Source organism: Suncus etruscus, chromosome 17, assembly GCF_024139225.1.
Source record: "Suncus etruscus isolate mSunEtr1 chromosome 17, mSunEtr1.pri.cur, whole genome shotgun sequence".
In the NCBI taxonomy this organism is placed as follows: domain Eukaryota; kingdom Metazoa; phylum Chordata; class Mammalia; order Eulipotyphla; family Soricidae; genus Suncus; species Suncus etruscus.
In genome coordinates, this window is record NC_064864.1 from 45,180,009 (window position 1) to 45,207,365 (window position 27,357).

At 38.1% G+C, this 27,357-nt stretch overlaps 1 protein-coding gene across 2 annotated transcripts in view; it reads left to right on the top strand.

The window, feature by feature from the left end:
• The window catches only part of BTRC (beta-transducin repeat containing E3 ubiquitin protein ligase), a 240,470-nt gene that overhangs the window by 108,869 nt on the left and 104,244 nt on the right, over positions 1-27,357 (top strand). For both annotated transcript variants that reach the window (XM_049790860.1, XM_049790861.1), the window contains one exon: positions 20,975-21,052. In XM_049790860.1, coding sequence (XP_049646817.1) covers positions 20,975-21,052 — 78 coding nt within the window. The remainder of the gene's footprint in view (positions 1-20,974; positions 21,053-27,357) is intronic.

Below are 27,357 nucleotides of genomic sequence, written 5' to 3' on the forward strand. Positions count from 1 at the left end.
AACATATTTTAGAGGATAATTGATTAAAATTTACCTACTTAAGGAGGCCGGAGTGGTAGTCTACAGGTAGTAAGGCATCTGCCTTGCCCATGCTAGCCTAGGACAGACCATGGTTCGATCCCCCGGCATTTCATATGGTCCCCCAAGCCAGGAGTGATTTCTGAGCGCATAGCCAGGAGTAGCCTCTGAGCGTCACTGGGTGTGGCCGAAAAAAAAACAACATCAAAAAAATTACCTACTTAAAACTGGCCAAATAATAATATAAACTGGCTAAATAATAATAAGGCTAAAATAATTTAAATCTGATAAATAACTTTAAAATTAAGGTAATGAGCCAAGCAAGAGATAATACATTTTAACATTTTGTTTTAGAAATTTCTCGCTTTTTTTTCTTTTTTTTTTGGTTTTTTGAGTCACACCCGGCAGTGCTCAGGGGTTATTCCTGGCTATCTGCTCAGAAATAGCTCCCGAAAGGCATAGGGGACCACATGGGACGCCCACATGGGACATGGGGATTCAAACCAACCACCTTAGGTCCTGGGTCACCTGCCTGTAAGGCAAACGCTGCTGTGCTATCTCTCTGGCCCCGAGTTTCTCACTTTTTTTCCCCGGTTTTTGGGCCACACCAGCGGAAGTCAGAGGTCACTCTAGGCTCTGGGCTCAGAAATTGCTCCTGGCAGGCATGGAGGATCATATGAGATGCTGGGATTCAAACCACCGTCTGTTCTATATTGGTTGTGTGCAAGGCAAATGCCCTACCGCTGTGCTATCTCTCTCCAGACCCCTCTTTTTTTTTTTTTAACTAACAAAGGATAACTAATATTTCCTCAGGAAAAAAAACTTTTTTGGATGTACCAAGAAAATTTTTATTGAAACTTATTTAGAAAGCTGTGAGAGGAGAGAAAGTAAGAATTGTGTATTCAAGAGAGAACACAGGCTTCTCTGGAGTTTGGTAAAAGCTAGCAAAGAAACAAACCATCAAACAAGATAGGTGTTAGGGAGAACATGGGCTTGAAAAGAGTACACAAGCCTCATAATATTTTTATTGCTAAAGAACATTAAAACTTGCTTTTATAATTATAATGACTCAGATAATTTTGAGAAAAAAGTTTTGTTTCTTAGAATTCTTTTTAGAACAGTTATCATCGGAAAGTATATCATATTAAAATTATTTTAAAAATAGTGAGAAATGCTCAAAATTATTCTAGTTAGCAAAATGGAAGATTAAAGGTATATAATTATTCTTTAGCATGCCACATTTAACAATGTAGACTTGAGAGATTTTTTTTTAGAATAACTCACAAATACCTTTTAAATAGAAGCCGTTTGCATCGAGACAGAAAAAGTAAATTTCTATTGGAGTAGATTCTTTTTAAATTTGTTACACATCAAAGAATATTATTTAAAGAAAAGTAAAGCCTACAAGTTGTTTATTCCTGAGGCAATAAAATTAGCCACCTTCTCAAGTAAATTTATCAAACAACTCCAAGTACAATTTTCAATTAATCTAGTTTGATTTTATTTTCATTATGTAGTCAGTAATATTAACAAATAAACCCAAGATAGGAACTGATGTTTAGAACTTACTTTAAAAGATGTTTAGACCCTTTTGTGTTTTGATTCTTTGAAATAGAAGACTTCCTATCCTAACTTTTTGTTATTTTTTCTTTGTTTTTTGTTTTGGGGTCATACCCAGCAGCGCTCAGGGTTTATTACTGGCTCTTCGCTCAGATATCGCTTCTGGCAGGCTCGGGACCATATGGGATGCTGAGATTTGAACCACTGTCCTTCTGCATGCAAGGCAAACGCCTTACCGCCATGCTATCTCTCCGTCCCTCTTATTCTAACTTTAATTAAATCAGTTGGTCAATATTACTGTAGTGTGGTGTCTGATTGTTGAAAGGTAGTGAATTATATCAGCTATTTTCTCTCTGAAAATATTTTCTCATATTCTATTTTTTCCTCTTTTGCTTCTATAATAGAGATGAGCAAAACATGAGAAAGAATTTTTAGTAAAAACAAAAGTTACAGCTCAAACTCTAGTAACCTAGTAAGGATAATAATTAGTTCACTTTTCATATCTAGGAAAAAAGGCAAGGAATATAAAGTCGATGATTGATTTCTTATTGATGTGTTTTTGTTCTTTAAAACATAAATTCAAGACCTATGTTGAACCTTGTTTTTCAAAATGTATGTAAGTCAGAGGAGATTGTAATTTTAAAGACAAGCTGTGGCATTGTATAATTGAAAAGCTCACATTATAATAAGTCTACAGAATAATAAGAACAAAAGGTGATTAAGGGATGGTTCTCAATAGAAGTATTTATCTAATTACAAATCTTAGCCTTGATGAATTTGTGTTTTTTTTAAAAGAAATTTTCTGATTTACTTGGGATACATTTTGTTTCCATTCCAAAATGGGTAGATATTTGTGATTTTGGAGGGGGGGGTCAGTTGGGCCATATCCAGTTGTGCGCAGGGCTTACTCTTGGCTCTGCACTCAGTGATCACTCCTGGCTGGCTCGGGACCTATGGATACCAGAGATTGATCTTGGGATGGCCGCATGCAGGACAGGTGTCCTCTCCTCTACTATCGCTCTGCTCCAGTTTGTGGTTTTTAGTTTTTATTAACTTTGAAAGAATCTTAAAATTCCTGATATTGCCAATTTGTTCATCAAGGCAGGTCAAGGTGATAAAAGTCATGTAGCAGAAAAGAGTCAGAAATGCAGATGACAGAAACAACTATTCTGCAGAGAGAAAGGATTTTGGCATACCTCCTAAGGGTTATGTAGCTCTTGGCTTCATTTTGAGAAATCAGAAAGATCTGCAGAATGCAGATGTCTTTGAGTTACAAAAATAACCAGATGTCCTTATTAGTAGAAGCAAATGTTTGCCTCCTAATCACATAAAACTTTATGCAGATGATCTCTGGATGAAATACTGTACAAATATGGCAGCAGGGAAGATTGCATGAAGGATTTGACCCAAATTCATATTATAAAGGTAATATTTTGTAAGTGAAAAAATGCACTTTAAATATCATATATATTTAAAGGTAAGAGGAGACAGTAAGCTAACTATACTTGTTCACATGAAGTTTAGCTTGTTCGATATAATGTCTTCCTATCCCAAATTTCCTTGGTCCACTTTTATTTTACTCTGTTTTTTTTGGGTTTTGGTTTTTGGTTTTTGGGCCACACCCAGTGACGCTCAGGGGTTCCCCCTGGCTATGAGCTCAGAAGTCGCTCCTGGTTTGGGGACCATATGGGACGCCGGGGACTGAACCGAGGTCCGTCCTAGGCTAGTGTTGGTGAGGCAGACACCTTACTCTAGCGCCACCGCACCGACCCCTTACTCTGTTTTTTAACTACTTTGTACATGATCATTGTGGGTGAACAATGAAAGCATGCACGAAGCATGTTTTTTCCTGATGAATGGTAATCATCTTTAGTTCTATCAAGAAAAAATCTAAAGTAGTTTGTAAATAGAATGTTTGAAACTCCAATAAAAAATTTAAAAATTAAGTCTTTGTCATAAATAGGTATGTATTAGGATGTTAAGCAGAGTGCAATATAAAAGTGAATCTACTCAAAAGGGTAAGGTATAAAGATTTTTTATTTTTCTTAAATCCAACCTCTAGAATAAGAAAAATTAGTTTAATTATTATTCGATATGGAGCATATTAACATAATTACAACTTATTTATTGTTGATATTCAAACCTTTGAGTAAGAAGTCACAAAGCTGAATATGCTCAACTGTGTAACATATCCTCTATCATAAAATAGAAATAATTTTTAACTTGCGGGGGGCTCACCTGGTGATATTCCTCAGTTCTCCCTAGCTCTGTGCTCAGAAATTATTTCTGGCAGTGTTCAGGGGATGTCAGAGATCAAACCTGGGTTGGCCACTTGCAAACTTGCAAGGCATATGCCCACACTGCTGTAATATAGCTCTTTTAGTGATGAAATATTAAAATTCTAGTTATGGGGCCGAAGAGATAGCACAGCTGTAAGGCGTTTGCCTTAGACGCAGAAGGATGATGGTTCGAATCCCGACATCCCATATGGTCCTCCAAGCCTGCCAGGAGGGATTTCTGAGCACAGAGCCAGGAGTAATTCCTGAGCGCTGCCAGGTGTGACCCAAAAACCAAAAAAAAAAAAAAAAATTCTAGTTATGGGGCCGGAGAGATAACATGGAGACGGGGTGTTTGCCTTGCATGCAGAGGTACGGTGGTTCGAATCCTTGCATCCCATGTGGTCTCCCGAGACTGCCAGGAGTGACCCCTGTGCGCTGTCAGGTGTGACCCCAAAACAAAAAAAAATCCCCTAAATTTCTAGTTATGATATATTCTATAACTTGAGAGAAAGTTAAAAAAAAAAACTAATGCTTTCCTTCAACTTCAACACTTTGCCTTGTCACGCCTTGGCTCTTCTATTCTTATCAGAGTATCTCAGTGGTTAGTTGAGCTCGTTTATCTTAAAGAGCAGCAGGCAGGCTTTAACATGTTCTTGTGTAACAGGCACCGATGCTGTTTGACTTGAAAAACATTTGATCTCTTACATTAACAGCCCATGTCACTGTAATAGCCAGGCTGTTGTTCAGTTTTCTATTATTTTAGTTTTGAAATAACTGTTAATGCTGCTCTAAAATTTCTGTGCTTAAATTGTATATTGGCTGTCCCCTAGGACTTGTAAGTAAACAAAGTCATGTGTGTGTGTGTGTGTGTGTGTGTGTGTGTGGTGAGAGTATATTTTGTTAGTTATGTGTTTTGTTTGTTTATTTTGGGACACACCCAGTGATTCTCAGGGTTATTCCAGACTCAGCACTGAGGAATCACTCCTAGTGATGCTTGGGGAATCATTTGGGATGTTGGGATTAAACCTGGGTTGAACCTGGGTTGGCTGTGTGTGAGGCAAGCACCCTCCCCACTGTACTAATTCTCTGTTAGCTGTGTTTCAAATAAGAACCTTTCCTGTCTAAAAATGTTTTTTTTGTATCTGACCTTAATAGTGCACTATACGACTTTTGCTTCTTTAAATTTATAGCTAGGGGTAGCAAGTATCTTAAATTGATTTGTTACTATCTTGTTACATAAAGATGCATATTATCTTTGTTACAGATCTTAATATGTTTGTTACTAAACTCAGTAATAGTTACGAACTTTCATGATGTGTATTCTCATTATTGTAAATATTCATTTTTTTTTCTAAAATAATCAAGTGTTTTCTCATGAAGCTTTTTGTGCTGTTCTGCACAATTTCCCTAAGTATGGTAGTCTGTACAGCAGTTACTGAAAATGAGCACCTAAGCATTTAAGGGGCATGTTTATTTTTTTTAATTATAACATTATTTTTAACTAGTTCTTACTGGTTTCTGTGGTTGGAGAATTTGACATCTGGAATCAAGTATTAGTTTTTTTTTTGTTTTATTTTTTTGGTTTCTGGGTCACACTCAGTAACCCAGGGGTTACTCCTGGCTCTATGCTCAGAAATCGCTCCTGCAGGCTTGGGGGACCATATGGAATGCCGGGATTCGAACCACTTTCCTTCTGCATGCAAGGCATAGGCCCTACATCCATGCTATCTCTCTGTCCCCAAGTATTAGTATTTAAAGAACATAAAACAAAATGTTTAAAATCAGATTGTCTTTTTTTTTAATAGGGATAAATTGATAGCTTGTAGTGGTAGTGAAATGGCAGCAGATTTCCTTCCTTCCTTTCTTCCTCCCTTCCTCCTTTCCTCTGTTTTTCTATTTTAGTTATTTTCTGGTGCATATAATGCTACTAGGCCTAGGCCATCTACCGATTTTTTAAAATTTAACCCAACATATACATACCAGCCAGCCTAAGCATAATTTTTGAAATGCAGTCATCTACATGGGAAGTTTTCCTAAATATTAAATGTGTTATGTGCTTTGACATATCTGTTATATTGCTGTATACAGAAAACACTTCCTGCCTTAGCTCTAAGTATTACAGCAGTAGTGTGGTTTAAGAATGTATACTGTGCAAATTCTGACTTGTGTGTCAGTGACAAGTGTTTGCCTGTATAGACAATATATTTTTCCCCCTGAGATCCCCACACACCTAGTTTCCCTCAAGCTCATCATCTCTGTCAGGTTAATCAATAGGCACCGTATGGCAGAGGGTCAGTAATCAGTGTCATCGTGCCTTTAAATCGTGTTGAAAATTTGCTTAAAGCCTGGGCCAATTAACATCGAGATGATGAATGGATGGGAAGATGGGAAGAGCCTGACGCTCAGGGGCTTTGTGAGGAGGAGATGCTCAGCTGTTGAGCAGCAGACACCAGCGAATAAAATCAGCCATTCATGTGAGCTCAGTCCACCCACTCTTAATGATAATGTCAATCTAGCAAAATATATACACATTGGAGTTGTCACGAGTTCATAAATCAAAGGAGTTTGTCAAAGGCATTCAGATTAACGAGGCAGCAGCAATAACAAGTCAAATTTGCATAGAGAATTGCTTGAATCTCAGTAAATTATGATCCTGTTTTTCATTTGATTATTTGCTAATGTCTCAAGAGGGAGAATGATTATATTAGCATGCAAAATCTACTCCAGAAGTAGAAATCTGAGGTATAGAAGACCAGCACACTATGACAATTAATCAGTTTCTGCATACTAGCATAAAAGCACAAGGCCCAGAAATGAACTTCTTTTTTATTATTATTTCTCCTTGCTACTGATCCAAATGGTTCAGCTTGACAGAGACTTTATATTGCTTTAACAGTGTTCTGAATTGTGCCTGCAGGCAAGACATAGTTATGCAGCTATAACCAACCTATCCATCTGCCAACCAGATTGGAATTCTCCTATCCAAGGCTTCCATTAACCCCCACTGACAGCTCCAAACAGGATTAAGAATTTGGAAGCATAAAAAATAGTTATTCTTTGCAAGCATATACACTCTTTTTACGTTTTGAAAAAGCTACATCTATAGTATTTTATAGTTGGTATTGGGCATTATGGGGCTGGGGAAGGGTGGTCCTTGGTAATTTTTTTGTAAGGCTGGACTAGTGGAAGTATTGTGGTCACCAAAAGTGCTCTTCTTTTTTACCTGTTTCTGAGCACTATACTAAGTGTGTTAGATTTTTTTGTACTGAATTGATAGAAGAAAATGCTACCTGAAAGTTTAAACTAGTGCATCTTGTTGAAGTTAACAGTAGAGGGATTTGATATGGGCTTTCATATGGTTGTGGTTTAATAGACTATGTCAAATTATAAGCATGCAGAATGAGTAATGTGCTGAAAACATGCCAGAGAATATTATCTTATGAGAACACTTTAGGACCTCCCTGAAACTGGTCCTTGTATTTTTTAAATTCATTTCAGAAGTTAAATGACTTAATATCCCCCTTTGTATCTTAGAAGCTTTATATTAAATTCTCTCTCTCTTTCTCTCTCTCTCTCTCTCTCTCTTTCTCTCTCTCTCTCTCTCTCTCTCTCTCTCTCTCTCTCTTTCTCTCTCTCTCTCTCTCTCTCTCTCTCTCTCTCTCTCTCTCTCTCTCTCTCTCTCTCTCTCTCTCTCTTTATGTCTCCTGTCATTAAACTTCGTGATTTTTATCCATTTAATGAAATGATCCTTTAAAGAACAGTTGTTGCTATTTTTGAAAATTGCAAATTATTTTTTTCGGTTATATAGATGACCAAAATATATTTAGAGGTTTATAATTTTCTACAAGCTATATACGTTGAAAAATACTAATTCAGTTATTAATTTGCTAATCACAAGCATTATTTATTTTATAATGTTTGTGACTGGGTATCAGAAATTGGTCTCAAGGTTTTGGGGTTTTCTCTTTTTTGTTTGTTTTTTGGGGGGATGGATCACACCCGGTGATGCTCAGGGATTACTCCTGGCTCTGCACTCAGAAATCGCTCCTGACAGGCTCAGGGGGCCATATAGGATGCTAGGAATTGAACTAGGATCTGTTCGGCATTGGTCACAAGTAAGGTAAATGCTGTAACGCTGTCACGCCAGCCCTCTTGTTTTTATTGTTTGAGGTTTGGGACCACAGCCAGTATTGCCTTACTTCTGGCTCTGCACTCCAGGTTGATTTTTGGTGGTGCCACATGCAAGGCAAGCACCTTAGTCACTGGTACTATTTTTCTGGCTCCTCAACTGTTTTCTCCCTTCACTTGGTTGTTTTTCTACACGCATGATGATAAACACGCTTTTCAAAAATATATTTAAAATAAATTACAATTCATCAGTTTATTTGCTTTGCAGAATGGCATTTTCCTGATCACAGAGTCCTTTAACTTATCCCAGTGAAAATAAAATGTGACATAGGTAGAAAAATATTACTTCTAGTTTTGAAGCTATTTATTTAAAAAATAACAAATGTCTCTTCAAACAGATTCGGGCTCTGTTGGACCATCCAACCTTGAGCAAGATGCTTACTCAAAGATTATTATAAGTGGCTTGACTTTTCATCACTGTGTAAATTAGTTTAGTTTTTTATTTGATTATGTAATCAACTCTTAATTATCCATGCCATCAGGAGTTGTGTGTTCAAATAGATAACAGAGAACAGTAAATATGCCACTTACTAGGTCATAGGGAATATTACCCCAGCTACAAAGCTGCTATGTGCTACCATCAAACCCTATCTACTTTTATTTTGATACCCATTAACCAAACTACAAGCTACTTTGAAAATTAAAATTACTTTGCTTACCTTCAGAATGTTTCCTTCTTAAGGGTCAGCAAACCTTTTCCTATAAATTCCCAGATATTAAACATTTGAAGCTGTGTGGGCCATAGATCTTTTATCTTTACCGCTCACCTTTTCCTTGCAAAAGCATAGAAAAAAGTGATGGAATGAGGCTGGCTCTTCAATAAAACGTTTTTTTTTTGTTTTGTTTTGTTTTTTGTTTTTTGTTTTTTTTTTTTTTCAAGAAGATGCTCTTAAAAAAAAAAAAGAAGAAGATGCTCCAAACAAGAGTGGGTAGAGTTTTGTCTTGCATGTGGATGACCTGCATCTCATATGGTTCCCTGAGAACTGCCAAGAGTAATTCCTGAGTGCAGAACCAGGAATAACCTCTGAGCAAATCTTAAGTGTGTTTCCTCCTCCCCCAAAGAGCATACTGGCTTGGCTTTATTAGTGGCAAAATGGTAAAAATCAAGACTCAAGATTGGATTATCACTTTGAAGTTTCTCTGTGATGAGAGTCTTTAGAGTTAGCTGAATTATTTTGGGTGTAGGGTTTCAGCAATTTATTAAGCTCTTAACTGTATTATGCATTATGTAATGCATTGGGAGGGAGAGAGAGCCATAAACTTTGCCCAGTAATCTTTCAATCTTATTGGGTAGTTGAGAACACCATGCAAACATTTATCTAATTAAGATCCAAATTGCTGTGGATCAAGATAAAAGTGTTAAGTAAATTGCAGTAGACTACTGTGAAGAAGCTATATGGCTTCTTTGAGAAGTAGCAGTTCAACTTCATTTTAACAATGGGTAAGACTTGAATACATAATTTTTTTCTTGTATTTTTTTAATTTTTTATTTTGACCATATTGGCTTACATATCTTTTGAATCAGGGGGAATACCCATCAACAAATTTGTCCTCCCCCCACCCCCGTTCCCTTCCTGCAACCCTATGCCCCCCCTCCCCCCGTCCCCTCTGTGTCTAGCTTACTATTAGTGATCTGTTTGGTCCTGTGCCCTCCCTTGTTTCCCCCTCTATTTGAGAGGTGGAGCTAGATAGTTCGAGTTATGTGGTTTTGTTTGAAGGAAAGAAAAGCAATAGAATGGGGTAAAAAAAAAATCAAATAAGCTGAAAATGGGCCGAGTCCTTAATCTAGATCTCTTAGAGGCTTTCAACCTCAGATTGAGAGAGGACATTTTCCTTGTATTTGTAATTGAGTGCATTAGACTTGAATCAAGGATTTTCCCACCCAGAACTTTTTTTAAGGGGGTTTTGGGCCACACCCGGGGACACTAAGCGGTTACTCCTGGCTATATGCTCAGAAACCGATCCTGGCTTGGTGGGGGAGGGGGGAGGGGGACAGGGACCATAAGGGACGCCACGTGATCGAACTGAAGTCCATCCTAGGTCAGCTGCTTTCGAGGCAAATGCCCTACTGCTGCGCCACCACTCCAGCTCCCACCCAGAACTTTTTCAGCATCGTGTTGCATATTTATGATACTAAGCCTTGCATATGTGTGTGTGTGTGTGTGTGTGTGTGTGTGTGTGTGTATGAATGTCAGTATATTGAAGGAAATAAATTGATGTAATGTAATAGAAAATTCTGGAAGTTCTTGAAAAGTAAGCCCAGAACTTCATAATTGATTTCATTGAAACAAAGAGCCATTTAAAGGTTTCTTATTTTGTTTTGTTTATTTTGAGAGAAAAAAAGGGCCATGACAGTAGCAGTGCTTAAGAAAGATTAATCTGGCAATACTCCAACAACTAGGGTTATATTTATTTCAACAGATGATTCAATGAAAAAAAAATTAGGCCTGAAATTGTTCAGATATTTTACAAAATAAAGGGGTAGGGGAGATAATGAATAAAACTAAGAATGTAAGTCTTGAAAACAAAAAGTCAGGAGGAGAAAAGGTGATCTAAAGTGGATGTGAGAAGGTAAAAGGTGCTTTACTTTTGGATATGGTGATTTTGATTGTTTATTTTCAGGAAAACATTCTGTGATAATCCTCATATTTAAAAAAATTATATTTTTGTTTTTGGGTCACACCCAGAAGCACTCAGGGGTTACTCCTGGCTCTATGCTTAGAAATTTCTTAGAAATTTCCTGGCAGGTTCAGGGGACCATATGGGATGCCAGATTCAAACCACCGTCCTTCTGTATGCAAGGCAAAACACCTTACCTCCATGCTCTCTCTCTGGCCCCTTAAAATTTTTTTTAACTTATTTTGCTTTTGGGCCACATCTGGAGGTGCTCCAGGCTTACTCCTGGCTCTGTGTTCAGGAATTATTCCTGACAATGCTCAGAGGACTGTATGGGATGCAGGGGATCGAATCCAGGTCAACCAGGTGCAAGGCAAGCACTTTATCTGCTATACTATTGCTCCAGTCCCTCCTACCATTTTTGTTTTTGTTTTTGTTTTTGTTTTTGGGCCACACCCGGCGTTGCTCAGGGGTCACTCCTGGCTGTCTGCTCAGAAATAGCTACTGGCAGGCACCGGAGACCATATGGGACACCGGGATTCGAACCAACCACCTTTGGTCCTGGATCGGCTGCTTGCAAGGCAAACGCCGCTGTGCTGTCTCTCCGGGCCCCCTCCTACCATTTTTAAAATCTCAGGTTACATTGAAAACATTTTATCAAAACACATCCCTTAGATTTTTGTTTTGTTTTGGGCCACACCCGGCGGTGCTCAGGGGTTACTCCTGGCTGTCTGCTCAGAAATAGCTCCTGGCAGGCACGGGGGACCATATGGGACACCGGGATTCGAACCAACCACCTTTGGTCCTGGATCGGCTGCTTGCAAGGCAAACGCTGCTGTGCTGTCTCTCCGGGCCCACATCCCTTAGATTTAATACTTGAATTTTTCAGTATCTCACTGTAACTATGTACTTCCCTTCTTAAGGATTAGCAAACTTTTTTCTATAAATACTCAGTATTAAACATTTGAAGCTTTATCTTTACCACTCACCTTTTCTTTGTAAAAGCATAGACAAAAAAAAAAAAAAAAAAGTAGGTTATAATCCAAATGCTCCTAGTTTGAAGTTAAATTCCAAGTTGTCAGCGACTTACTCTGTTCTTTTAATTCTTTATTACTATGTACTGGACTAAAAGATAAACATTTGCATTAATGTAAAAGGCAACAAATTATACGGTATCTTTGTAGAGAATACTAATTTAACAGTGTTAAAAGAGAGGGAGGCAGGGTGCCGGAGAGATAGCATGGAAGTAGGGCATTTGCCTTGCATGCAGAAGGACGGTGGTTCGAATCCTGGCATTCCATATGGTCCCCCGTGCTTGCCAGGAGGGATTTCTGAGCGTAGAGCCAGGAGTAGCCCCTGAGCACTGCCCAGTGTGACCCCCCCAAAGAAAACAAAAAAAGGTGAGGGAGGAGAGAGAGAAGGAGAGAGATAGAGTGAGGTAGAGGGAGAGGATGAGAGAGAGGAAAGGAGGAAGGTAGGGAGAGATGGGGAGCAGGCAGAGTTGGGCTGGAGAGAAACTGAGGAGATTGATGATGGGAAGTGTACACTGGTAAAGGGATGGGTATTCTAACATTGTATGACTGAAACCATCAATCACTTTTAACTGTATCTCATGGTGATTTGATTTTTAAAATTTAAAGAACGATCTTAATATAGTGCAATGCAATTATTTATTCAATATTGTTAAACCAAGACCACAAACATAGTTTGCAAGTGATATACTATAATGAAGTGTTTATTTAGTATTACAAATGAGTTGTTTGGATATTTTTACTTTCTGCAATGTTAAGTGGTAATTTATCACCTTTTTTTGGGTGGGGGGGGACTACATTTAGCACTACATTTAGTAGTGCTCAGAGGTTTCATCTGGCTCTACAGGAATCACTCCTAGAGGTACACAGGGGACCAGATGGGGTGTTAGGAATGAAACCCAGGTCAGCTGCTTGCAAGTGCCTTACCTGCATTGCTGTACTTTCTCTCTGACCCCTGCTTTTAAATTTATTGGATGGACATTTCCGTTGCAAATTTAATTTTATTCATCTGATATTGATTTGTTTTTCTTTTATTTTCTCTAGATTTAATCTGTTTTACAAAATTAAACTTTGACAATTTCATATTTACCAAAAATTTGAAAAAATGAAAGTATCTAGTGCCAGATAGATGGCTCAAAGGTCTAGATTGCAACTTTTGCATGAGAGAGTCCTAGGTTTGATCCCCAGGACTACTGCAGTGATCTCCATACTCAAAGCCAGTAGTAGCTCTCCAGCACCTTGGGTTTGATCCAAAAATCCAGGGGGGGGAAAATTTAATGTATCTAGAATTCCTTATATTCTTCACATATGCTTCACTTAGATTGCGTCATATACTATTTTTTTTACTATATATAAATATACCCATTTATTTATGGTTCTATCTAAACTATTTGAAAATTATATTTAAAACACTTTTAGCAGCTCCCAACATATTCTTCATTTTATTGGGGGGGTTGGTATTTGGATCACACCCAGCAGTGTTACATAGGGAAAAGGGGATTCTCCTTCTAGCTTTATGCTGAGGGTAAAGGGGTAAAGGAGAGGGAGGAAGGGCTTTGTGGTACTAGGAAATAACCCAGGGCCCATTGCCTGCAGGCAGGTGTCTTAACCTCTGCACTCTCTCTATCCCTTCAGATATATTCTTTATTACAAATACAATTATTAAAAATCTATTTAAAGTGACTTCTTTTTAGAAACAAAATATAGGGGATAGAGAGACAGTACAGTGGGTAAGGTGCTTTACTTGTACACAGCCAACTAAGTTCATTTCCTGGCATCCCCCTTTGGTACCCTGAACCCTGCCAAGAGTGATCCCTGAGTGCAAAGCCAGGAGTAAGCCCTGAAAGTGGGAAGTGTCCAGGTGTGGTCCAAAAATAGACAATAAGAAATTTTAAACATAAAAATGAAATACATTCCTAAAAAAGGTGCAAAATCAATTTTTTAAATGTATAAGCAAACTGAACTTCATTCATACAGTGAAATTATTTGTGAAATAAAAACACTAACATGTATCAAATATTAGTATATGATCCCATTTTATGATCTTTAGAAAGGTCAGTTTCTGTTTGGGGGTTACATGCAGCAGTGCTCAGAGCTTACTCCTGGTTCTGTGCTCTTGGATCACTCCTGGTGGGACTTGGGGTGTTGGGGATTGAACTTTTTTGTGTTGGCCATGTACAAAGCAGGTATTCTAACAGCTGTACAGTGGTTCTGGCCCCTAGAAAAGATAGCTATTGAGATACCTTCCATAAAAAGAAAAAAGATAAGTGAGCAAAGGGGAAAGGGCCGGCCATAAATAATGGGACAGAGCAAGGAAAGTTTGGGGAGTGATAAAATTACTTTGCATTTTGAGTATAGTGATAGTTATAAAACCTCTTTTATCACAACAGAACTGCAAACCCCCAAAATGAGTAAATTCTTCTGTGTGTATGGATAGCTGGAAAGATAATACAGCTGGTATGTTTCCTTTTTTACATATGGCCGATCCAGGTTCGATCCCAGCACCATATGGTCTGTATATAGGGAAACAATCAGGGAATTAATACCGATGCATTATTAGCTCATTAAAGACCTTACTCATTCCCCCCCCCCATTGTCAATCAGTGCTCTTTTACCATGGTGTCACAGCACATTCAGTTGATAATCATTAATATCATTGACAAGAAAGATTGTGTAGGGATTAAGAAACTATAGGGTGTTTACCTTGCATGCGGCCAACCCAGGACTGACAGTGGTTTAATTCCTGGCATCACATATGGTCCCCTGAACCTGCCAGGGGCGGTTTCTGAGCACAGAGCCAGGAATAACCCTTGAGCATTGCCAGGTGTGACCCAAAAACAAACAAACAAACAAAAAAAAAAGAAAAGGAAAATAAACTTGCATGTTATGCATGCAGCTGACCCTAGTTCAGTCCTCTGTACTATTTGTTCATATGGTCCTCTGAGCTTTGCTGGAACAACCTGGAAGTCTACTCAGCACCGCAACCCTAGGCAGACTCTGGCACCATATCCTCAGGCCACTCCTTGAACTGACAGCCCAAGAGACTCTGGCTGGATTCCTGTTTCTTGAGCACTACCTGGGAGTGCATTCCGTAAATAAGTCAGAATCATATAAAACAGGGTCATTAGGACAAATATTGTGGTTATGAACTACTAGGTAGTTGCGACTCATCCTCACTGTCTTTCACAGTATAGTTTCATAAAATAGTTTACCATCAACTTTATTTAACCCATCTTAAAATCTCAGATCACAAATTCCATTGACTTGTGTCTTTGATTTTCTTTTGTGGGGAGGATAATTTGGCTATACCCAGTGATGTTCAGGGCTTACTCCTGGCTCTCTGACTAGGGATCATTCCTGGATATTTTTGTGAGATCATATGCTGTGCCAGGAATTGGCTGAGTATAAGGCAACAGCATTTCTTTTTTAATTTTTTGGATTTTGGGCCACACCTGGTGATGCTCAGGGGTTACTCCTGGCTATTAGCTCAGAAATCGTTCCTGGCTTGGGAGACCAGATGGGACGCTGGGAGATCAAACCATGGTGGTCCATCCTAGGATAGTGCTAGCAAGGCAGACAGACACCTTACCACTAGTGCCACCACTCCGGTCCCAGGCAACAGCATTTTAAATTCTGTACTACCTCTCTGGTCTTGTCTCTTGTTCTCTTTAACCTGAAACAGTTCCTTGGTCTTTCTTTGTATTTTATGTACTTGAGATTTTTGTTACTTATTACATTTCCTAATTTTTTTTTTTGTTTTTTTTTTGGGACCACACCCGGTGATGCTCAGGGGTTTCTCCCGGCTATGCGTTCAGAAATCAGTCCTGGCTTGCGGGAGGGGAGCATATGGGACGCCAGGGGATCAAACTGCAGTCCATCCTAGGTCAGCATGTGCAAGGCAAACACCCTACTGCTTACGCCACCACTCCGGCCCCACATTTCATAATAAATTTAATAAAATTTTCCTCATTTTTGATAAATTCTGATGTTTTATCATGATCTTATTGAAGTAACACAAAGTTGGCAAGCCTACCTGAGAAGGAATAAAGTATTTTCTTAAACTATATATCTTCAGAAAGCTTATGGTAAGGTAGATCTGACTAGATCCCTCTACATAAGGTAAATTTACCAATTTTCCATTGATAATTATTGTTTTGTGGAGATATATTTTAAGATGATATCACTATTTTTTTTTTTTTTTGGTTTTCAGGCCACACTCGTTTGATACTCAGGGGTTACTCCTGGCTAAGCATTCAGAAATTGCCCCTGGCTTGGGGGGACTATATGGGATGCCGGGGGATCGAACCACAGTCCTTCCTTGGCTAGCGCTTGCAAGGCAGACACCTTACCTCTAGCGCCACCTTGCTGGCCCCATCACTATCTTTTTTATCTTGCTGTTTGTCTAGCTTTCATTGCTAATTTATGTGATACTGCTTTAATTAGATACACTGAAATAAAGCTTATTGGATATAATTTAGCTTGATGACTCAAGGCGGTTGTGACTATTGCTTATTGGGATTCACCATAGATAAAGGTACGGAAGTCATCGTGCTGTTGAGCTCTCCTGAGGGATGTTGGAGGGCACACAGACTTTGGGAATCACTCAAGCATTCATGACTATTTTCTTATCCCACTCCACCCTCAGAACAGTAGATCTAGGATGCAAAGAAATAGTACAGTAAGTAAAGTGCTTGCCTTGTACACAATTAATTTGGGTTCCATCCCTGGTACAATATGGTTTCCTAAGCCCCATTTGGTGTGACCCCTAAGCACAGAACCAGGAGTTTTCCCTGAGCAACTGGGTGCTCACCCAAAACTGGGTCAGCAACTGGGTGCTCATCCAAAAGTATGTGGCCCAAAAGTGTCCTCCCCCCAAAGAAAAGGATTAAAACTGTAGAGCATTTATATCTCTTGCTAGCTTTCGGGTTCTACTCCACTCCAGAAGGATTCCCTGCTCTTTGCTCCTGGTATGACTAATTAATATCCCACCTCTACTTTAAATAGCAATAATAGTTGAAGTTTTTGTATTGATTTTTTTTTCTGGGAGGATGGTCTATAGTTAAATATATTGCTTAATATATATAAAAAGAACTAGCTGTCACCATCTTTGTCTTTCTGTTTGCTGAGTTACTCTTTTTTTAACAATACAGCCATATGTATTATTTGCTTTAGTGGGGTATGGAAGAAAAGTCTTCTACAATGCTGTTTTGCTTCTAGAAAATGGTTTCTTGGGGCTGGAGAGATAGAATGGAGGTAAGGCGATTGCTTTGCATGCAGAAGGATGGTGGTTCAAATCCCGGCAACCCATATGGTCCCTTGAGCCTGCCAGGAGTGATTTCTGGGTTTAGAGCCAGGAGTAACCCCTGAGCGCTGCCGGGTGTGACTCAAAAGTCAAAAAAAAAAAAAATTGGGGCCAGAGAGATAGCATGGAAGTAAGGCGACCTTCTTGCAAGCAGAAGGTTGGCGGTTCGAATCCCAGCACCCCATATGGTCCCCTGAGCCTTCCAGGAGCAATTTCTGAGCATCGAGCCAGGAGTGACCCCTGAGCGCTGCTGGGTGTGACTCAAAAACCAAAACAACAACAACAAAAAAAAAAACAGGAAAGAAATTGATTTCTTTCACCTCATACCTTAGACATTCTCATAATCCCTACTCTTCAGTAGAAGTAGATAAAATGGAGGAATTAGGAGGGAAAAATTTAGAAATGGACTAGATAGTTACTATTCATCTTTTTGCATTACATCATTATTTTTCATTGTGTAATTTAATACTGAGAACTTAACAATTTTATTTCATCTCAAGCACATTAAAATTTTTGATTTATAATGTGTTCTATTTAGCATACTTCTATTAAAAGTAATTAGACTTTCAAGTTTACGATTTTGTGGGGAGATTGGGGTCACACTCAGCTGCGCTCAGGGATTACTCTTGGCACTGCATTCAGAAATTGCTCCTGGCAGGCTCGGGGACCATGTGGGGTGCCGAAGATTGAATCCACGTCCATCCCAGGTCTGCTGCATGCAAGGAAAACAACCTACCACTGTGCTATCACTATGGCCCCCAAATTTATGACATTTAAAAATATTTTATTTTTAAGACCTTATATTTAAAGAATTTCAGATAATCTATAATCATTTATTTATGGGGTGCAGGTTTTCTTTGGGGGTTGTTTAGAGGTTTTTTCTGGTTTTTTTTTTTTTTTTTTTTTGCTCAGAGATCACTCTTGGTACTACTGAGGGGGACTATATTCAATATCTAGAATAGAACCAGGGCCAGCCACATGCAAGGCAAGTGCCTTGACACTCCTGAACTAAAATCACATGTTATTTTAGTACAGAACTGAGGGGCGAGGTGGTATATAATTTCCATCCCATTTATTTTTCAAAATGGGGAGAAAAAGCTTATAAAACTCTGAAATTATTGAATTTCTCTCCCCTGCTTGAAACATCATGCTTCCTTGTTTGACTTAATATTAGAATCTTTAAAATGATCATCATAGTCTTTTGCTCCATACCTTTTCTGGTTTTTTCTCTCTTGTAATGCTTTTAAAAACAAATGAATTTTTTATATAAATAAAGTTTTTAAAGTGTGAAGAAAAAAATGATCACACACACAAAAAAGTAAAGTAGCAGGGACTGGAGAGATAGCATGGAGGTAAGGCGTTTAAATGCCTTTCATGCAGAAGGTCATTAGTTTGAATCCTGGTGTCCCATATTGTCCCCCAAGCCTGCCAGGAGTGATTTCTGAGCGTGGAGACAGGAGTAACCCCTGATCGCTGGCTGGGTGTGACCACCCAAAAAAAAAACAAAAAACAAAAAACAAAAAAGCTTATTTGTAGGGGTGGTAATTTTGGGGCCAGAGAGATAGCATGGAGGTAAGGTGTTTGCCTTTCATGCAGAAAGTCATTGGTTCAAATCCTGGCATCCCATATGGTCCCCTGAGCCTGCCAGGAATGATTTCTGAGCGGGGAGCCAGGAGTAACCCCTGAGCGCTGCTGGGTGTGAACCCCCCCCCCCCCGCCAAAAAACTAGCAAATTAAATCTCCTAAGATGTCCAAAAGGAATACTACTGTGGACAACATGATTACAGGAGGCATACAAGGCACTATAGATATTAGCCCCAGAATCTGAGGACCCTGATTTTATGTCTTTTTTACCCTTACATTTCTTTTAAGATAAATAGTTGATTTTAAAAAAATTACATTTAAAGTGAAGACATTTATATTGTACGGTAATTTCATACTTGGCATGAAAATTTTCAGATAAGCATACAAAAAATTCTGAACCCAAATATTTATGTTAGAATATGATGAATCTGTGCAATGTGACATACATAAATTGTGACAAGTATATAAATGTAACTGAGAATCCTTCTTTAAGAGACCCCTTTTGTAATCTAGAAGCTTCCTGTCCCTTCACTTAGTCTCTTCTGAATCTGATCCTCCAAAAAAGATTAATGTTATAATGTAGTTGCAGAACTTATATAGAGCTCAAATTTTCTGTATTTTTCCTTTCACATAGTGATTTACATGTGCTATCAGATTTTATTTTCATTTTTTAAAAATTGTGGTGAAGTACACTATACCATAAAATTTACCATATTGGGGGTAGAGTGGTGGCGCAAGTGGTAGAGCATTTGCCGAGCACATGCTAACCTAGAACAGACCACTGTTCAATTTACCCAGCATCTCATATTGTTCCCCAAGCCAAGAGCGATTTCTGAGCACATAGCCATGAGTAACCCCTGAGCATCATCAGTGTGGCCCAAAAGACAAAAAACAAACAAACAAACAAAACTTACCATCTTAACCATTGAAAAGTGTAATTATGTTTATAGTATTTTGCATTCACCAACCCCACCCATCCCTGTAACTCTTTTATCTTGAAAATGAAAACTTTGTTTATAATAATGGGGCAGGAGAGAGTACAGGGATTAAATTAAGATGCTTTCTTCCTACAAACAAACACCACCTGCTAAATCAGCACTACCTGACTGGAGTGATTCCCCACTCTCACCCATGCCCCATCACAGTGCTGGGAGTAACCCCTGACATTGCCAGGTATGACTCAAAACCTTGTTCCCCATAAGTAGTGATTTCTACCTTATTCTAGTTCTACCTTATTCTAGTTCCTGGCAACAAGTTTTAAATTGAACACACTTAACAAAATGCTTTTTATGATTTTTCACAAGTATATCTCATAAATGAAATCTTACAGTATAATATCAAGTTCATGTATATGCTAGAGTTTTCTTCCTTTTTAAGGCTAAATACTATTCCATTATATTGCCACATTTTGTTCTACATTCTCCAGTAAACATTTGTATTGCTTCCAAATTTTGGCTCTTTGTCCATAATATTACTATGACTGTGTATGTACAAATAATTCTTCAATACCTTGTTTTCAATTTGGTAGGAAGCAGGAGTATATATCTAGAAGCTGAATTTCTGGATCATATATATTAATTACATTAATTTTTTGAAGAACCACTCTACTTTTCCAGAGCAACTATATTATTTACATTCCACCAACAATTTACAGATAGTTCCCGTTTCTTTTTTTCTTTCTTTTTTTTGGGGGGGGATTTTTGGGGACCACACATGGTGATGCTCAGGGATTACTCCTCGCAATGCACTCAGAAATCGTTCCTGGCTTGGGGGACCATATGGGGCGCTGGGGATCTAACTGCAGTTAGTCCTGAGTCAGCCGCATGCAAGACAAACATCCAACTGCTGTGCCATTGCTCCATTTCCTAGTTCCTGTTTCTAAACCACTGATTATATGTTGTGGTTTTAAGTTAAATTATATATTATTTAATGTTAGAAATAGTAAAGTATGATAAGAAAGAGCCACAAATACTTTTCAGGGTGCAAATTTGAAAACTTACACTGACCAGTAAACATAGTTTTAGATTAATCATCTTATAATCGAAAGTGATAGTTATGGTTTATTATCAGCTAAATATGGACTGCCGCTCTCTTAAATCCAGTGTCAAACTACATTTTCAAATAGCTATAATATAGGCTTCTAATGAATAGGATCTGGGTAGTGATTGAACTTAGATGAAATACTTCCTACCTATATCCTACATATTTATTTATATGCATGGGCATATGTTTCCCTTTACATCAGTGTATGTCTATATGTATATAAATCTTCTAGTGAATAAATGCATAATATACTCTTATTCTAGCTTATAAAATTAGAAATGTAATTTAGTTTACTCCCACAGAATAAGATTGAAGATAATGAGAACTGAATTAAAGCTTACTTTCTTTCACAGAATTCCTCAGAGAGAGAAGACTGTAATAATGGCGAACCCCCTAGGAAGATAATACCAGAGAAGAATTCACTTAGACAGGTATGAAATTCAGTCTTATTTAAAATAAAGAGCTACATCAACAAAGATAGGAAGCCTTCTCTTTTCTCTTCCCTATGTATTGGAGAAGTACTCTGAAGTTGTTTAAGTGGTAGCTATAAATTTTAATCAGGTAATGTTTTCTAGTCCTTTAAAAAATATCTTGATATACAAGTTACGGGGCATTTAGTTGCTTACATAGTGAAAATAGAAGTTTTCTTTATTGGGATAAACAGCTTGAACTTCTTACTTATAGATAAAATAGTTTTCTTTAAAATTTTATTTTCCTGCCAGGGAGGGCAGGAAAGGAGCATGATGACATATTTTGTGCTGGAGATTAAATCTGGGCATCCTGCATTCAAAGCCTTTTGAAGATTCTCCAGCCCGGAATAAAAATTTTTTAAAAGAATCTTAGAAAGCACTTTTTTACTCACCACTTTGAACTCTGATGTGCCCCTACCTTTATCCAATATATACATTTTATAAGTTCTATAAGTATTTTATAAATATTCCCCTTTTTGGTAATTTTTTCATGACTGTTTTTAAGCTTTTTTTTTTTTTTAATTTTATTGAAACCATTGTGATTTACAAAGTTCGTCATAGTTGGATTTCAGGCATACAATGAATCAGGCCAATCCCACCCCCGTGTCCAATTCCCTCCACCAATGTTCCCCAAGTGAATCCCATCCCACCCTCCTTGCTCCCCAGTCTGCCAGTATAACAAGCCCATTTTAAGTTTAGATAGTTATATTTTGGGTCTCTTGATTTCATTGTTGTTGCCTGTAGCTTGGATATTCAGTTCTGTCCTTTCTTTATCAACACTACCAATGTACCTAAGACCACTTGGCCCCTGTCCCCTATCCTTTCATATTTGTGTTTCTCCTCTTCCACTCAGTTTCTTTCCTTCTTCTTCTTATATTCTGGGGCCAAGAGTGTTTGAGACAATTCCCATTTATACCATTGCATTTCTTCATGCAGTTATTCTAAATACCACATATGAGTGATGTCATTCTTTTTATTATTTTTATTCTGGCTTCAATTCCTTCCATGTAGCTGCAGATTGCATGACTGCATCATTCCGTACAGCTATGTAGTATTCCATTGTGTGTGTATGTATAGATACACCACATCTTCATGATCCACTAGTCTGTTGTTGGACATCTAGCTTGATTCCAAGTCTTGGCTATTGTACTAGTGCTGCAGTGAATAGCAGTTGGATGAATGTTTTTGTCCTGGGGATAGATATCCAAAAGAGGAATTGCTGGGTTGTATGACAGCTCAATTTTGAGTTTACTGAGAACTCCTCCATACCCTTTTCCATAGGGGTGGACCAAGCAGCATTCTCACCAACAATGGGTGAGAGTCTTTCTCACCACATTCATACCATAGTATTCTTTTAGAAATTAAAATATCCAAAGTGATTTGGTCCAAAAATGAGCTCTTACTATATAGATGCTTTTTGCATAATCGTCAATCTCCAACTGGCAACAAAAGTAAGTTTGTCCATACGGTGTTTCTGAGAATATTTACAATACTTAATACTTATTATTGAGTAAGATGAATAGTAGTGAAATTAGTATCTAGAAGTAAAAAAAATAAATGTATTTGAATTTATAAAATCTTATTTGTCGAGCAGCCACCATGAACTTGATATTCCCCTTTCCCTTTGGTTTTTGGGTCCTGTGAACGCCCAGTTTGAACATCCACCCATTGTTGCTATGCCTGCACTTTGCTCAGGGGTCATTTCTGGTGTTGCTCAGGAGACTGTATGTGGTTTTGGGGCTCTAACCCAGGTCAGCTGCTTGCAAACACCTTTCTAGCTGTCTGTCTACTGCCCTGAGTCTGACACTTATTTATATACTTATTTCATTCAATCATTACAATTATTCTATTAACTTGCTGAATTTAATTTCCACTATATAGATTAAGAAAAAGCCCTAGAGAGCTTTGCATGACTTATTTCATTGGTGGCGGTTTTGAAAACTAGATCTCAGTTTTTTACTTCCAGGTTAGATACAGAGTTACTTTAGGGGGAAAGAGCTTTAAACAGACATACTCAGCTCCTACTTATTGTGTAAAAATTCATTCAAAATGGGTACTTTTCTTTTTGAAAAATTCAAAATATAGGAAAATAAAATAATTATAGTAAAAGGCGATTCAAATGACTAATAATTGATATAGTTAGTTTGATCTATTTGAAGATAAAATACTGAATCTACAGTCCTAAATAAGTAGAACAATATTGAATAAGATAAATTCAGAAGCAACTATAAGAAAACAATGACACAACAAAAAGTTTTGGCAACTTTATTTAAGCTAACAAACGAATTTTCACTCTGCAAAGTTATAAATTAATTTTAATAGGCTGATCCAGATGGTCCATTTGGAAAATGGATAGGCTGATCTGTTGAAAATTAAACTAAATTTATCTCTCTCATACTTCATACTGAAGCAAGAGAGAGAATCGTGCCTATTAAGTCCAGCACATACAGATGGACCAGCAGGTCACACATGGGACTAATCTGATTCATTTTAAAAATAAATGCATACATTATTGAATCATTTTCTACTTGCAGTATCTGTTGTGTGCAGTATTTGAAAGAGATTTAACGTTTTTTTCTTTTCATTGCCTTTTAGCAGGTTTGTTTTATCCCTTCCACTTTAATTTAACAACCGGTTTTGTTTTTCCTCCAAGTGCTCTAAAATGATTTTTCTAATATCTGTCACTCACTGTTGAGATCCAAGCTCTGGAGATTAATTAGGTCATGAGGCTTTTCCCCCTCCCTTCTTTTGTAAAGGGTTTTATCTCCATTCTCTTTGTGAAGAGCATGAACTCAGTGTTCTTGGAAAGAGAAATGGCCTTTAGAAACAGGAAAGTGGGAGATCCTCCTGGGGCCCTCTTGAGTCTTTTAGCTTCTGGGTGTTTTAACAGCCCCATGAATGCGGATTTGTAAATTTATTGCAGTGCCATCTGGTTTTTTGCTGGAACCAGATTACTGTTGGCTTGTGTCTGTCTATTGTGGTGGTCACTCCCTAGGAGCTTGCCCTCTGAGTCTTGGGGAAGAGTGATGAATAGCAGGGGTCAATCGAAGCGGGTCACAGGGCAGCTGTCCAGGACTGCCCTGAACTTGATTACCCCATCGCTGATTTTTAAAGGTAGGTTATAATATGTAAACTACTTAAACTCCCTTTTTTCTCTACTGCATGTGACAATAATGAAGTACCACTTGCTTCCCTCTTCTTCCTTAGTCAAGTTATTTAAACGGTATCAGTGACGCCTTTATTTCTGGTTGATGTAAGTATAAGTAGAAACTGTACTGAGATTCTTTTGCAGTTATTTTTAATAGTATTTTAGAAAAAATTTTATATTTTATCAATTATAAAATACCCTATGCTCTAACAAGCTTATTTATTGTTTAAAACTAATTTATTTTTCAGTTTATAAAGCTAACACACAGATTTGACATTGTTGATATGTTATGACCACTGGATGTTAGCTTGTTAAAACTAATTTATTTTTCATATGAATAAAGCTAAAGCACAGATTTGCCATTGTTGATATGTTATTACTACTGTATGTTAGCTTGAAGAGTTATTTTGTTATTAGACAGGCTAAAAAAAGGGCCATAACTATAAATCTTATAGACATTAAAAGGATAATAGGAAATATTATAAATAACTAAACAAAAATAGATGAAATGAACAAATTGTTTGAACATTATAACATTAAAACCAACATGTAGTGTAACATATTTGTTCCAAATATTGAACTATAGGGACCAGAGCAAAAGGACAGCAGTAGGGTATTTGCTTTGCATGCAGCTGACCCGGGATGGACCCAGGTTTGATTCCCATCATTCCATATGGCACCCTGAGCCTGCCAGGAGCAATTTCTATTGAGTGCAGAGCCAGGAGTAACCCCTGAGCACTGCTGGGTATGGCCCAACCCCCTCCAAATTGAATTATATCAAAGGTTCTACATAATTTCAGTGGTGATTTTATCTAACATTTGAGGATTAACACCAACTTAATAAAACTTCCAAAAAATAAAGGAGAGACTGGAGAAATGGTATCATAAGTAAGGCATTTGCCTTGCACATCAACGACCAGATTCAATCCACAGTACCAGTTGCAGTCCCCTGAACACCGAGTGTACATAACCTGACCATTGCCCGATGTGGCCCAACTATCCACTCCCATTCACCCAAAAGAGACCATGAATAATGCTCAAAGATTCTGGAATGGGGCCCAGAGAGATAGCACAGCGGCGTTTGCCTTGCAAGCAGCCGATCCAGGACCAAAGGTGGTTGGTTCGAATCCCGGTGTCCCATATGGCCCCCCCCCCCCCGTGCCTGCCAGGAGCTATTTCTGAGCAGACAGCCAGGAGTAACCCCTGAGCACTGCCAGGTGTGGCCCAAAAACCAAAAAAAAAAAAAAAGATTCTGGAGTGACTTCTACCAAAATTTAGCAATGATTAGACCCAGTGGTGCTGGGGCCCAAGGTACTCAAGGAGCCTCTAGGGCTGCACCTGTTGTTGCTCAGGTGTGATAGAGGACATATAAAAGTGCTCCAGCCCTTTGAACTGTCTCCCCAGCTGTGAAAAGAACACATCTGTTTGGATTTTTTGTTTGTTTGTTTTTGTTTTTTGTTGTTTTTTTTTTTTTTTTGGAAAAGAACACATCTGAATTGTATTACCATAACCCTGATTCCAAATCTTAACAGACTTTGACAGAAAAAGAAACAATGGAGAAAATTAGGAATTGCTACTCCCTCTATCAAATAATTTTGCACTTGCTTTTTCATTTCATATAAGTTTCATAATCTTGTCACATTGAGTAAATTAAAGTTTTATTTAAAGAATGTAGGGGGACAGAGTACAGGATGCTTGCCTTACACACACAGTCAACCTGTACTCTTCATGGTCTCCATACGGTCCTCCAAGCACTGCCAGGTGTGCCCAAGAACAAATAAAGAGGTTACATATAAGTTTGTAGCGAATGGAGAGATAGTACGGTAGGTAGATAGCTTGCCTTGCCCTGAGCATTGCCGGCTGTGGCACCAAAACAAAATAACAAAAGAATAAATATAAGGTATTTATAGCTGCACCCCCCACATTTACTTCTAAAATGTGAAGCCAAGGAAACCATAACAACTATTTTCATAACTTTTATTCATATCTGCAAACAAGGACAAAGGCCTGGAAGGATATATGAAAGTACTCATTACTTTTTGAAACTGTCTCCTTACAACATGCAACTTCTTTACTTCACATTGGTGCTAATAGGATCTGTCAGCTCTGCTTTTCTCTGTAATTGAGTAAATTGTGACCTCTGTCTAATCCTTCCCCCACCCCCATTCCCTTTGTCTATGTGTCCACTTACCATCCTGAGAACGTGGGCAGTGATAAATAAAGCATTGAGTAGAGCTCTCTCAACTCTTTGAAAGCAGCATGATGCCAGCCCTCTAGTTATATTTCTTTAAGTGTTTATGTTTTTCTGTATTCTTTCTCTTGTGTAGCTGGAACCCTGGGGATGCAAAGCCATGAGAGAGGCCAAGAAGCTAACAAAGTAGCTGTCTCCCTTGTTAGCTTGTTCCTTTATTCTTTAAAAACAAGATAAAAACCATCTGGCTTAGGGCATTACATTTTCCTCCCCCATGCACCTCTATAGATGGAGACTTCACCTGCAGTGAGGGTTTACATTGATTAGGGAGGGAGTAATAATTCAAGCTTCCATCCTCTTCAAGGATACTTTGCAGTCTTTAAAGGTGCTGACCCACTGAGTTAAACTGTCAAGGGAGGATAAAAAAGTATCTTCATCCCAGGAGGTAACAGCTGCCAGGTTTTCAACACCTTGCAAGCTGTTGGAAAAATGTCACAATTGTCAGCTGAAAGAAAAATGACTTTGTTGTCATTTTCTGTTAATGACTAGGCTTTATAGAAAGAATTACGCCTTTTAAAACAAATAAGTAGCAGTTTTCCTTGCCTCCCACTCACTCTTTATCTTTTTCCTTCTCCATTCTACTTCACTCTCCCCCCCTCCCCAAATTCCCATGTTATGAGTAGATCCACAAAAATAGTGAAAAATTCCGTATAAACATAGAAATGTTGTTGGCCTAGCTCCTTTATATAGTTGGATGAATAGGAGGAAAAAAAACACATCACTGACAAAAGATGACATTATATTGTGTATTAAAACAATGTCATTCAAAAGCCACTGAACTGAAAGAAAACATACTGTATTTCTGCTCTTTGGAGGACAGTTTGTTTTAAAACAGCGTCCAGATGGGTAAATACCATGGCATTACTT